The sequence below is a fragment of the Clinocottus analis genome, unplaced genomic scaffold (genome assembly GCF_023055335.1).
Source record: "Clinocottus analis isolate CAN_PGR_092001 unplaced genomic scaffold, fCliAna1.0.p SCAF_10, whole genome shotgun sequence".
Classification (NCBI taxonomy): domain Eukaryota; kingdom Metazoa; phylum Chordata; class Actinopteri; order Perciformes; family Cottidae; genus Clinocottus; species Clinocottus analis.
The window spans coordinates 9,745,290-9,758,383 of record NW_027175821.1 but is presented as its reverse complement, the minus strand read 5'-3'; the positions used below and the strand labels follow the sequence as shown (position 1 = coordinate 9,758,383).

General features: G+C 40.8%; 4 protein-coding genes across 5 annotated transcripts in view; all 4 read right to left on the bottom strand.

Annotated features, from left to right (window-relative positions):
• Positions 1–13,094, bottom strand: part of LOC137791793 (protocadherin alpha-C2-like) — a 148,438-nt gene that overhangs the window by 117,283 nt on the left and 18,061 nt on the right. Inside the window, exon 1 of one of the 2 annotated variants that reach the window (XM_068587017.1) lies at positions 4,261–6,615. The exons of the other annotated variant lie outside the window; for it this stretch is intronic. Coding sequence (XP_068443118.1) covers positions 4,261–6,615 — 2,355 coding nt within the window. Of the gene's footprint in view, positions 1–4,260; positions 6,616–13,094 lie in introns of those variants that run through there. 2 annotated transcript variants of the gene reach the window in all.
• LOC137793445 (protocadherin alpha-3-like) lies at positions 227–2,697 on the bottom strand. Its single transcript, XM_068589609.1, has one exon. The coding sequence runs from the start codon at positions 2,612–2,614 to the stop codon at positions 227–229; it is 2,388 nt and encodes a 795-aa protein (XP_068445710.1). The 5' UTR covers positions 2,615–2,697.
• Positions 7,065–9,893, bottom strand: LOC137793436 (protocadherin alpha-3-like). Its single transcript, XM_068589597.1, has 2 exons — positions 7,413–9,893; positions 7,065–7,082 (listed from the first exon to the last, which is right to left on the bottom strand). The coding sequence occupies exons 1-2, from the start codon at positions 9,768–9,770 to the stop codon at positions 7,065–7,067; spliced, it is 2,376 nt and encodes a 791-aa protein (XP_068445698.1). The 5' UTR covers positions 9,771–9,893.
• Positions 10,301–12,895, bottom strand: LOC137793429 (protocadherin alpha-8-like). The gene is made up of 2 exons (XM_068589585.1): positions 10,433–12,895; positions 10,301–10,330 (listed from the first exon to the last, which is right to left on the bottom strand). Exons 1-2 carry the CDS (start codon positions 12,803–12,805, stop codon positions 10,301–10,303), a joined length of 2,403 nt encoding a protein of 800 aa, XP_068445686.1. The 5' UTR covers positions 12,806–12,895.

The window sequence follows — 13,094 nt, the reverse complement described above, 5'->3', positions numbered from 1 at the left end:
AGGTATCTGGACATCAGAGCTAGTTTCACATTTCAGCACCATGGACAGCAAATGAAGCCACTTTCAATACTGTCAAACATCATGAATGTCCTTGGATTGCGTCACTGTAGCCCAGAGAGTTTAAATGACTTTACGGATTATGCAGGATGTCCAATGAGCAAATTGTTACTTAAAATATTAAAGTATACTGTAAGTAACACTTCATCGGATACAACCTGGGTTTTCATCAAATGTATCTTACCTCTCCAGCTGTCCTCCTGTCAGGGAGCATAAGAGTGTTCGCGTGGCTTCCCGGGGCTATAGTAGATCCTATACTCATTCTGGGTCCAACTAGCATGTAGCGTTTCTCTCCAGATCTGTACTGGATGCTGTGACACAGTGTCCCGTCATAATTGGGCTCTTGAAGATATTTAGAAGTATAGTCTGTGGATTTCGAGCACTGCATTGCAATCAGCACGATGATACTGATGAGAAAAAGAGTTGAAACTGAGCCCAAAGTTATCATCAGGTAGAAAGTCACGTTATTCTCCTCCTCATCCATTGTTGCACTTTTAACATCAGAGGCAGCAAAAGCCTCTTTGGGCTCCACGACTTTGACAACCACAGTAGCTGTTGCTGAGAGTGACACGTTCCCATTGTCTTTCACCAGTATGACCAGTTTATGCTGAGCCTCGTCTGTCTCTGTGAATGAGCGAAGTGTTCTGATCTGTCCTGTATAGCGGTCCAACCCAAAGAGACTGTGGTCAGTAAGTTCCTGCAGTGAAAACAGCAGCCAGCCGTTATATCCTATATCAGCGTCATAGGCTCTGACTTTAGTCACCAAGTGTCCTGCGTTCACATTGCGGGGAATCTCCTCCACACCTTCAGCAGAACCGTTAGAGCTGACTGGATACAGGATGACTGGAGCGTTGTCGTTCTGATCCAGAATGAACACGTTCACTGTGACGTTGCTGCTCAGTGACGGAGTTCCAGAATCTGTGGCGACAACTTGAAACTGGAACGTTTTCAGAGTTTCAAAGTCAAAACTTTTCAGAGCCAAAATATCTCCATTTTCTGTATTAATGTTGAGAAATGAAGTTACGAAATTATCTTTGCTTCCATCTCTGAGAATATGATAGGATATTAGAGCATTGTCAGTCTCATCACGGTCAAAAGCTTTAACAGAAAACACAGAGGCTCCTGGCTCATTAGCTTCAGTGACATAGAAAGTATAAGGACTCAGTGAAAACTCTGGACTGTTGTCATTCACATCTGACACCACAATATCTATTTGCTTAGCAACATATAGTGGTGGTTGACCAGCGTCTTTTCCAACTATTGTTATCTCATAGTTGGGATTTTTCTCTCTGTCCAGAGGTGATTTTGTAACTAATGAATACATATTGTCTTTTAAGGATGGCAATAAAGTGAAAGGTACATCCTTATCTATGGAGCAAGTGACTTTTCCGTTCAGACCAGAGTCCATGTCATTTACACTAATAAGGGCAACTGTAGTTCCAGGTCTGGAATCTTCAGGTATGGAGTTTGAAAATGAAGTAACTTCTATCTCAGGTGCGTTATCATTTACATCAACTATCTGGATAATGACACTTTTTTCTGTTGTAAGAGGAACAAAGCCTTTATCTGATGCCTCAATTTCAATTTCATATCTGTCCTTCTCTTCATAGTCTATTAAACCTTTAACAGTTACCTCGCCTGTTAATGGATTGATCTCAAATATGTTCAATATATTTTGACTCATACTGTTGCTAAATGAGTAAACTACTTCTCCATTTGGTCCTTCATCTAAATCTGTTGCATTTACTTGTGTGACTGTTGTGCCTACTATGGAATTTTCACCGAGCACAACAGAATAAACATCTTTGGAGAAGACAGGTGCATTATCATTAATATCCAAAACATTCACTAGAATATTCATAGTACCAGATTTTGGAGGTTTTCCTCCGTCAAGTGCTGTCAGTACCAATGAGTGGGATCCTGCAGTTTCTCTGTCGAGAGGTTTTTGAACAACTAATATTGGTATTTTACCATCTTCTCCTTTATCCTTAATTTCCAAACGGAAGTGATCGTTCTGACTGAGTTTGTATTGTTGCACCGAAAATTGACCGCTGTCACGATCCCGCGAGGGTTTTAGCTGGAATCGTGCTCCGGGCAACACGGACTCATACATCTCCAATTGTTTCTCTTTCTCTGGGAAACTGGGAGAATGGTCATTTATATCCAGCACCTCCACTTCAACATAATGCACCTCCAGAGGGTTTTCTAGCACGGTTTTTAGATTAATTAAACACGTACCGCTCTGCGCGCACACCTCTTCTCTGTCAATCTTTTGGCTCACATACAGGACACCATCATTCTGATTTACATGGAAAAGATGATCTGCATTACTAGAAACAATCCGATACTTCCTGTCTCTCAGTGTGCTTTTATCCAATCCCAGATCCTTTGCTATGTTTCCAACCACAGTTCCTTCGTTAACTTCCTCAGAGATGGAATATCTTGATTGCGCAGAAGCCACGCTCCACAAAAGCACCGCAACCACGCAGCCGACCAAATATCCTCTCGCCCGCCGTGGCTCGCATCTTCTTTGTTCCATGATTAAACCCGAAAACATCAGTAATCCATCACGAGTAAAATTATTAGACACGGAATTCAGCTTTTCCTTGTATATAAATATTCATTATCTTCTTACCATTCAGAAATGACAGCGTGTCCTGCAACACTAAGCGTAGTAAAGGCTGTACCAATATCGAAGATAATGTCGACAAGAGGTGGAACCAAAATCCAATTCAAACTCGCTTCCTGTCAACTTTTTACGTTCCGCTGACACCATGCGACCAGACGTCTCACTGCAGAACAGTTCATGTTGATAGCACATTAGACGAAGTGCAATTAGTTTCATACTGCGGATCTCAGTCCAAACGTCACCGAGTAATTTAGTAATGGATGAAGAGATGGACTACTGAGTAAAAAAGTACAACAAAAGATGTACTTAAAATAACGTGAGAAATGTTAAATAATATTTTCGATCATCATATATGTTGTTTGATTGAGTTGTATTTATTAAATTACTTCAATAATGTAATTATCTGCTCTGACGTTTGTTAAATTGTATATTTAAATTTTGAAAATCGAGACCAAACCCTTTCAGCACCATGGACAGTGACTATACCGACGTCTGCAGTTGAGTCTTTCTTAATGAGGAATTATTGTGATCTTGTTTCAAGTTAATTCGTCAACAATAAAGCACCTTGAACTCTGCCATAATGCATTTTTTTGTGTTGCCACGCCTTGCTGCTGTACATTATGCCAGGTATAGGTTCTGCAATCCTTGAGATCTCCTGTGTTGGTAACATGACTGTAGTTTAAATTTCTAATTTAAACCCACAAGCAAAAATAGCTGAAATGTAACTCGAAGATTGGTTTAAATATGCCGCATATGTAAAAATAAAAATAAAAAAGATTCCTAAATATAAATAAATAATTAAGGAAAACAATCAAATGAATTTATGAATTATTATTCCCGAAGACTAACAAGAATAATGATCTGCAATGAATTAAAAATAACAAGCAATTCTAAAAGTCAAAATGGTATAAAAGAGAAATGAGGATGCTAGTTGGATCTTTAAAACTGGTCACAGAATACATAACCTTGAATTAACTCAACATATGTTCAATTACTGTTCACGTTAATATTTAAAGAATAACTTGGTTACAATGACAAAGCATCACACTTGCAGTATATAAACAAAGAAAAGCCAAAAGATTCAACGACATACTTTGCGAACCATGACACAGCCTCATGACATTATACAGTGTTTCAAACAAATAAATCAAGCATCAACCATCCTGCCATAGTTTTCGTTAAGATTATGCTTGCTGAAAATGTTGTTCATATGTAAATTCATAAGACATATGAATTTACATTTATAGACAAGAGATAGTGCCCATCCAGAAACACATTGTTTCCTTCATCTCAACCAATATTATCTAGATGTTGTTGTCATAACGTAACCACATCAACAACGACTTATCACGTAGGGGAAGAATATTACAGCTTCTTAGATAGGTCCTTTCTACCCTCATATGGGAAAAACATACTGGAAAGAAAATGTATATGATTTGCTAAATACAACATTTTGGCTTCTATGATGAGAAAAAAAGACACGGAGGTTTTCTGAGGTTTATCCCCATATTACAATACATCGAAGGTTAAAAATAAAAAAACGGAAGAACATTGCTTCTTTCAAAATATCTTACCTCTCCAGCTGTCCTCCTGTCAGGGAGCATGAGAGTGTTCGCGTGGCTTCCCGGGGCTATAGTAGATCCTATACTCATTCTGGGTCCAACTAGCATGTAGCGTTTCTCTCCAGATCTGTACTGGATGCTGTGACACAGTGTCCCGTCATAATTAGGCTCTTGTAGATATTTAGAAGTATAGTCTGTGGATTTCGAGCACTGCATTGCAATCAGCACGATGATACTGATGAGAAAAAGAGTTGAAACTGAGCCCAAAGTTATCATCAGGTAGAAAGTCACGTTATTCTCCTCCTCATCCATTGTTGCACTTTTAACATCAGAGGCAGCAAAAGCCTCTTTGGGCTCCACGACTTTGACAACCACAGTAGCTGTTGCTGAGAGTGACACGTTCCCATTGTCTTTCACCAGTATGACCAGTTTATGCTGAGCCTCGTCTGTCTCTGTGAATGAGCGAAGTGTTCTGATCTGTCCTGTATAGCGGTCCAACCCAAAGAGACTGTGGTCAGTAAGTTCCTGCAGTGAAAACAGCAGCCAGCCGTTATATCCTATATCAGCGTCATAGGCTCTGACTTTAGTCACCAAGTGTCCTGCGTTCACATTGCGGGGAATCTCCTCCACACCTTCAGCAGAACCGTTAGAGCTGACTGGATACAGGATGACTGGAGCGTTGTCGTTCTGATCCAGAATGAACACGTTCACTGTGACGTTGCTGCTCAGTGACGGAGTTCCAGAATCTGTGGCGACAACTTGGAACTGGAACGTTTTCAGGGTTTCAAAGTCAAAACTTTTTAGAGCCAAAATATCTCCACTTTCTGTATTAATGTTGAGAAATGACGTTACTTTATTATCTTTGCTTCCATCTCTGAGAATATGATAAGATATTCGAGCATTGTCGGTCTCATCACGGTCCAAAGCTTTAACAGAAAACACAGAGGCTCCTGGCTCATTAGCTTCAGTGAGATAGAAAGTATAAGGACTCAGTGAAAACTCTGGACTGTTGTCATTCACATCTGACACCACAACACTTATTGTCTTTTCAGTTGATAATAAAGGCTGGCCAGCGTCTTTTGCAGTAATTGTGACGTCATAATGTGACTGTTTCTCTCGGTCTAGAGGCGATTTTGTTACTAATGAATACATGTTGTCTTGTAAAGATGGTGATAAAGCAAAGGGAACATTATTAACTAGAGAGCAAATAACTTTTCCGTTGAGACCAGAGTCCAAGTCATTTACACTAATAAGGGCAACTGTAGTTCCAGGTCTGGAATCTTCAGGGATGGAGTTTGAAAATGAAGTAACTTCAATCACAGGTGCGTTATCATTTACGTCAACTATTTTGATTATGACGCTTTTTTCTGTTGTCAGAGGAGCAAAGCCTTTATCTGATGCTCGAATTTCAATCTCATATTTATCCCTCTCCTCATAGTCTATTAAACCTTTAACAACAATCTCTCCTGTTAATGGATTTATATCAAATAGTTTTAATAACCTTTGATTCATACTGTTCGTAAATGAGTAGACTACGTCTCCGTTTGAACCATCATCCAAATCAGTTGCATTCACTTGTATAACAGTTGTGCCTATTAAGGCATTTTCATCCAGCATCACAGAATAAACATCTTTAGAGAAAACAGGTGTGTTATCATTAACATCTAAAACATTTACTAAAATGTTCATTTCACCAGATTTTGGAGGTTTTCCTCCGTCCAGTGCTGTCAGTAGCAATGAGTGGATTCCTGCAGTTTCTCGGTCTAAAGGTTTTTTAATGACTAATATTGGTATTTTACCATCTTCTCCTTTATCCTTTACTTCCAAACGGAAATGATCGTTGTCGCTGAGTTTATAGTGTTGCACAGAAAAAACACCACTGTCTGGATCACGTGCCGCTTTTAGCTGAATACGTGCTCCAGATGTTACAGACTCAGACATCTCCAACATTGTCTCTTTCTCCGGGAAACTGGGAGAATGGTCGTTTATATCCAGCACTTCCACGACAACATAATGCACCTCCAGAGGGTTTTCCAGCACTGTTTTTAGATTTATTAAACACGTACTGCTCTGCGCGCACACCTCTTCTCTGTCAATCTTTCGGCTCACATACAGGACACCATCATTCTGATTTACATGGAAAAGATGATCTGCATTACTAGAAACAATCCGATACTTCCTGTCTCTCAGTGTGTGTTTATCCAATCCTAGATCCTTTGCTATGTTTCCAACCACAGTTCCTTCGTTAACTTCCTCAGAGATGGAATATCGTATTTGGGCAGAAGCGACGCTCCACAAAAGCACCGCAACCACGCAGCCGACCAAATATCCTCTCGCCATCCGTCTCTCGTATCTTCTTTGTTCCATGATTAAACCCGAAAACATCAGTGATCCATCATATGGACAACTGCTTCGATGTATAGAAGGAATTCAACACTTTCCTGTCAGTTCATTTCGAGTAACTTCCTGTATATCCAGAAATTGTGGCAAACCGACCATTTACGGAGAATAGGCACAGAAACGTTCCCGTTAGTATCGAAGAGAGAATGTTGCCAGGAGGTGGAACCAAACAGCAATGACACTAAGCTCGTTTACGGATTAGATATCACGTTACACTGACACCATGCGATCTGATTTCTTACTGCAGAAATGTGATGCGTGTGCTGCACACTATATAAATGTTAGATTGTTTTTGATACAGGGAAACGAAGAAAAACACACCCAGTACCATGTACAGTAAATCTGTCGTTTTGCAGTTCAGTGTGCTCCTTAAAACAGTATTTTTTTTTTTCCGGTTTAATGGTCTCTCATTAACTTCAGCCGGTGTTTGTACCCTACGATGTCATACATGCACTTCTAAAGGATGTTAAAGTTTACTTGTTGCCATGTTTTGTTCATGTCCTCGTGAAATATTATTGATGATATTAATTCATCAATGGGACACGAATCAACGTAAAAAAAAAAGGAATTTACTGCAACAAAATAAGGCGTCAAAGAGAAAGTTAAGTATCTGAACACGGGAATAAATCATGCTTGTTCTGACGCAATTGCCGGTATAAAGAAGAAAAGTCAGCAGATCTACTGCTAAGGATACCTTGCGTACATGATTAGTACAAAACAGTTATAATGCATAAGTTTAAAGCTTCCGCATGAATGTATCTTACCTCTCCAGCTGTCCTCCTGTCAGGGAGCATGAGTGTGTTCGCGTGGCTTCCCGGGGCTATAGTAGATCCTATACTCATTCTGGGTCCAACTAGCATGTAGCGTTTCTCTCCAGATCTGTACTGGATGCTGTGACACAGTGTCCCGTCATAATTAGGCTCTTGTAGATATTTAGAAGTATAATCTGTGGATTTCGAGCACTGCATTGCAATCAGCACGATGATACTGATGAGAAAAAGAGTTGAAACTGAGCCCAACGTTATCATCAGGTAGAAAGTCACGTTATTCTCCTCCTCATCCATTGCTGCACTTTTAACATCAGAGGCAGCAAAAGCCTCTTTGGGCTCCACGACTTTGACAACCACAGTAGCTGTTGCTGAGAGTGACACGTTCCCATTGTCTTTCACCAGTATGACCAGTTTATGCTGAGCCTCGTCTGTCTCTGTGAATGAGCGAAGTGTTCTGATCTGTCCTGTATAGCGGTCCAACCCAAAGAGACTGTGGTCAGTAAGTTCCTGCAGTGAAAACAGCAGCCAGCCGTTATATCCTATATCAGCGTCATAGGCTCTGACTTTAGTCACCAAGTGTCCTGCGTTCACATTGCGGGGAATCTCCTCCACACCTTCAGCAGAACCGTTAGAGCTGACTGGATACAGGATGACTGGAGCGTTGTCGTTCTGATCCAGAATGAACACGTTCACTGTGACGTTGCTGCTCAGTGACGGAGTTCCAGAATCTGTGGCGACAACTTGGAACTGGAACGTTTTCAGGGTTTCAAAGTCAAAACTTTTTAGAGCCAAAATATCTCCACTTTCTGAGTTTATATTTAAAAACGAGGTAAATGTATTATCTCCGCTTGCTTCTCTGGAAATACTATATGAAATAAGAGCGTTATCACTTTCATCACAATCCAAAGCATTTACTGAAAACAGCGAGGCTCCTGGGCTGTTATTCTCGGTGACATAAAATACATACGGGCTTGATGAAAACTCTGGACTGTTGTCATTTACATCTGATATCACGACACGCATGGTCTTTTCAGTTAAAAATAACGGATCACCTGAATCTTTCGCAATTATTGTGACATCAAATTGGGAAACATTTTCTCTGTCCAACTTCGACCTGGTCACAACAGCATACATATTTTCTTGCAATGAGGGAGCTAAAGTAAACGGCACTTCTTCTTTGATCGTGCAAATGACTTTGCCGTTGATTCCAGAGTCTAAATCACTGACACTAATCAGGGCCACTGTCGTTCCTAACTTTGAATCCTCCTTGATAGAGCTAGAAAATGATGTCACTTCTATCTCAGGTGCATTATCATTAACATCAAGGACAGTTATCATAACACTTTTGTCAGTTGTTAGAGGAACTTGTCCTTTATCAGAAGCCTGAATGTCAATTTCATAACTTCTACTTTCCTCAAAATCTATTTGACCGGTTACCTTAATTTCACCAGTGTTGGCGTCTATACTAAATATATTCCTCAATTTTGAATCGACTTCGTGACCAAATGAATACATAACTTCACCATTCGCACCCTGGTCCATATCTGTTGCATTCACCTGAATCACCACAGTGCCAGTGGGGACGTTTTCTTTAAGTGTGGATGCATATAATTCTTTGGTAAACACCGGGGAGTTGTCATTAACATCCAGTACATCCACAACAATGTCTATCATACCAGACTTCACCGGTTTTCCTCCGTCAACGGCTGTTAGACGCAGCTTCAGTTTCCCGCCTGTTTCTCTATCCAACTGCTTCTGCAGAATTAAAAATGGTACTTTACGGTCCTCGCCTCTATCCTTGACTTCTAATCTAAAATATTCGTTTTGGCTGAGTCTATATTGCTGAATTGAGAACTGGCCCACGTCGGGGTCTCGCGCAGCCTGGAGTTGAAATCTCGCTCCTGTTAAGGCCGACTCAGAAATCTCAAGCCTTTTCTCTTTCTCTGGGAAAACAGGCGAGTGGTCATTTATATCAAGTATTTCCACGACCACATAGTGGATTTCCAGTGGGTTTTCTAGCACGGTTTTCAGATTGATCAAACACGGACTAGTCCGGTCGCACACCTCCTCTCTGTCTATTCCTCTTTTTGCATACAATATACCATCGTTTTGATTCACTTGAAACAGGGGCTCAGTGGAGCCTGCTACAATGCGATATCCTCTGTCTTTGAGTGCACTCTTATCCAGCCCCAAATCCTTTGCTATATTCCCGACGAAGGTTTCCCGTTGAACCTCCTCAGATATGGAATAGCGGATCTGTGCAGAAGCTCCGTTGCATAAAACATCCAGAATAACCATGAAAACAAACGAAATCTGCCGTGCCCTCCGTACTTTGCGTCCTCCTTGTTCCATGACTTCAACGTGACAAATAACTACTTCGTGAGGCCGATGCTACTTAATCCGTCGTGTTTTAAACAATGCCCATCGTCTTCTGTTTCACCAACACTGCTGAAAATGAAACCGTCTTTGCTTCTATTCGCGATCTTGCGCTCAAGTATGCTGCGTAAAATGCGAAGAACCGGTCCAAATGAAGCTCATGGCGTAAAGTGGTGCCAGATGTACACGATCACTGAGCTACACTGACTTCTAGCGTTGAAATAGTTAATTACACAGAATGCAGTTATCAGATGTTCCCACATTGAGACAAATACCTGGTGTAAATGTTTGAGAAGGAAATGCATGAAGAATTTACATGAAAGGCTTACTGACACCCCAAATTACTGGGTACCCCTACTTCTCATCATCAGTATATGAACCGCAGCTGTGAATATATTGTAAAAGAACATTGTACAAATACGTGATAAAGAGATTATATAAATACACTGCAATCAGAACAACAAAACTGTTGTCATAAAAAATAAGTCCCATAATGTTACAGTATTTTAGATGCTGATTGGGAGACATTTCCCCTGCTATAGAGATACATTCATAGCAAAAGGATTCTTGTTCAAAACTTCTAACAAATTAAGTATCAGAAGATTGAGACAATCAGATTCAAACACGTTCCATCTTACCTCTCCAGCTGTCCTCCTGTCAGGGAGCATGAGTGTGTTCGCGTGGCTTCCCGGGGCTATAGTAGATCCTATACTCATTCTGGGTCCAACTAGCATGTAGCGTTTCTCTCCAGATCTGTACTGGATGCTGTGACACAGTGTCCCGTCATAATTAGGCTCTTGTAGATATTTAGAAGTATAGTCTGTGGATTTCGAGCACTGCATTGCAATCAGCACGATGATACTGATGAGAAAAAGAGTTGAAACTGAGCCCAAAGTTATCATCAGGTAGAAAGTCACGTTATTCTCCTCCTCATTCATTGCTGCACTTTTAACATCAGAGGCAGCAAAAGCCTCTTTGGGCTCCACGACTTTGACAACCACAGTAGCTGTTGCTGAGAGTGACACGTTCCCATTGTCTTTCACCAGTATGACCAGTTTATGCTGAGCCTCGTCTGTCTCTGTGAATGAGCGAAGTGTTCTGATCTGTCCTGTATAGCGGTCCAACCCAAAGAGACTGTGGTCAGTAAGTTCCTGCAGTGAAAACAGCAGCCAGCCGTTATATCCTATATCAGCGTCATAGGCTCTGACTTTAGTCACCAAGTGTCCTGCGTTCACATTGCGGGGAATCTCCTCCACACCTTCAGCAGAACCGTTAGAGCTGACTGGATACAGGATGACTGGAGCGTTGTCGTTCTGATCCAGAATGAACACGTTCACTGTGACGTTGCTGCTCAGTGACGGAGTTCCAGAATCTGTGGCGACAACTTGGAACTGGAACGTTTTCAGGGTTTCAAAGTCAAAACTTTTTAGCGCTAAAATATCTCCACTTTCTGTATTAATGTTGAGAAATGAAGTTACTTTATTATCTTTGCTTCCATCTCTGAGAATATGATAGGATATTAGAGCATTGTCGGTCTCATCACGGTCAAAAGCTTTAACAGAAAACACAGAGGCTCCTGGCTCATTAGCTTCAGTGACATAGAAAGTATAAGGACTCAGTGAAAACTCTGGACTGTTGTCATTCACATCTGACACCACAACACTTATCGTCTTTTCAGAGGATAATGAAGGCTGGCCAGCGTCTTTTGCAATAATTGTGACGTCATATTGTGAATTTGTTTCTCTATCGAGAGACGATTTGGTGACTAATGAATATATTTTGTCTTGTAAAGATGGTGATAGGGAAAATGGTACTGTATCATCTATAGAGCAAATCACGTTTCCATTGAGACCAGAGTCCAAGTCATTTACACTAATAAGGGCAACTGTAGTTCCAGGTCTGGAATCTTCAGAGACATAACTTGAAAATGAAGTAACTTCAATCTCAGGTGCGTTATCATTGATGTCAACTACATTTATTATTACACTTTTTTGAGTTGCCAGAGGAGCAAGACCTTTATCTGATGCTTGAATTTCGATTTCATATTTGTCCCGCTCCTCGTAATCTATTAATCCTTTCACAATGATTTCACCTGTCGATGGATTTATATCAAACAGCTTTAATAACCTGCTATTTACAATACTGCTAAATGAGTAAACTACTTCTCCGTTTGGACCATCATCTAAATCAGTTGCATTTACTTGTATGACTGTTGTGCCGACTGGAGCATTTTCATCCAGCATCCCCGAATAAACATCTTTTGAGAAAACAGGTGCATTATCATTAATATCCAAAACATTTACGAGAATCTCCATTTCCCCGGATTTTGGAGGTTTTCCTCCATCGAGTGCTGTTAACACTAATGACTGGCTCTCTGCATTTTCCCTATCTAGAGATTTCTGCACAATTAAAAAAGGTATTTTACCATCTTCTCCCTTATCCTTAACTTCCAAACGAAAGTGATCGTTGGGTCTGAGTTTATACTGCTGAACAGAAAACAGACCACCGTCAGGATCTCGTGCGTGTTGAAGAGGAATACGTGCTCCAGGCAACACAGACTCGAAAATCTCCAACGTTTTCTTTTGTTCTGGGAAGTTTGGAGAATGGTCATTTATATCCAGCACCTCCACTACAACATAATGCACCTCCAGAGGGTTTTCTAGCACGGTTTTTAGATTTATTAAACACGTACTGCTCTGCGCGCACACCTCTTCTCTGTCAATCTTTCGGCTCACATACAGGACACCATCATTCTGATTTACATGGAAAAGATGATCTGCATTACTAGAAACAATCCGATACTTCCTGTCTCTCAGTGTGTGTTTATCCAATCCCAGATCCTTTGCTATGTTTCCAACCACAGTTCCTTCGTTAACTTCCTCAGAGATGGAATAGCGTATTTGCGCAGATGCCACGCTCCACAAAAGCACCGCAACCACGCAGCCGACCAAATATCCTCTCGCCATCCGTCTCTCGTATCTTCTTTGTTCCATGGTTAAACTCGAAAACATTAGTAATCCATCACAAGCACAACTCCTTCGATGTATTGAATGAATACAACACTTTCATATGCGTTCATTTTGAGGAACTTCCTAAATATCCAGGAATTGTGGCCAACCGACCATTTACGGAGAATAAGCACAGAAACGTTCCCGTTAGTATCGAAGAGAGAATGTTGCCAGGAGGTGGAACCAAACAGCAATGACACGAAGCTCGTCTACGGATTAGATATCACGTTACACTGACACCATGCGATCTCATTTCTAACTGCATAAATGTGATGGGCGTACTGCACATTAT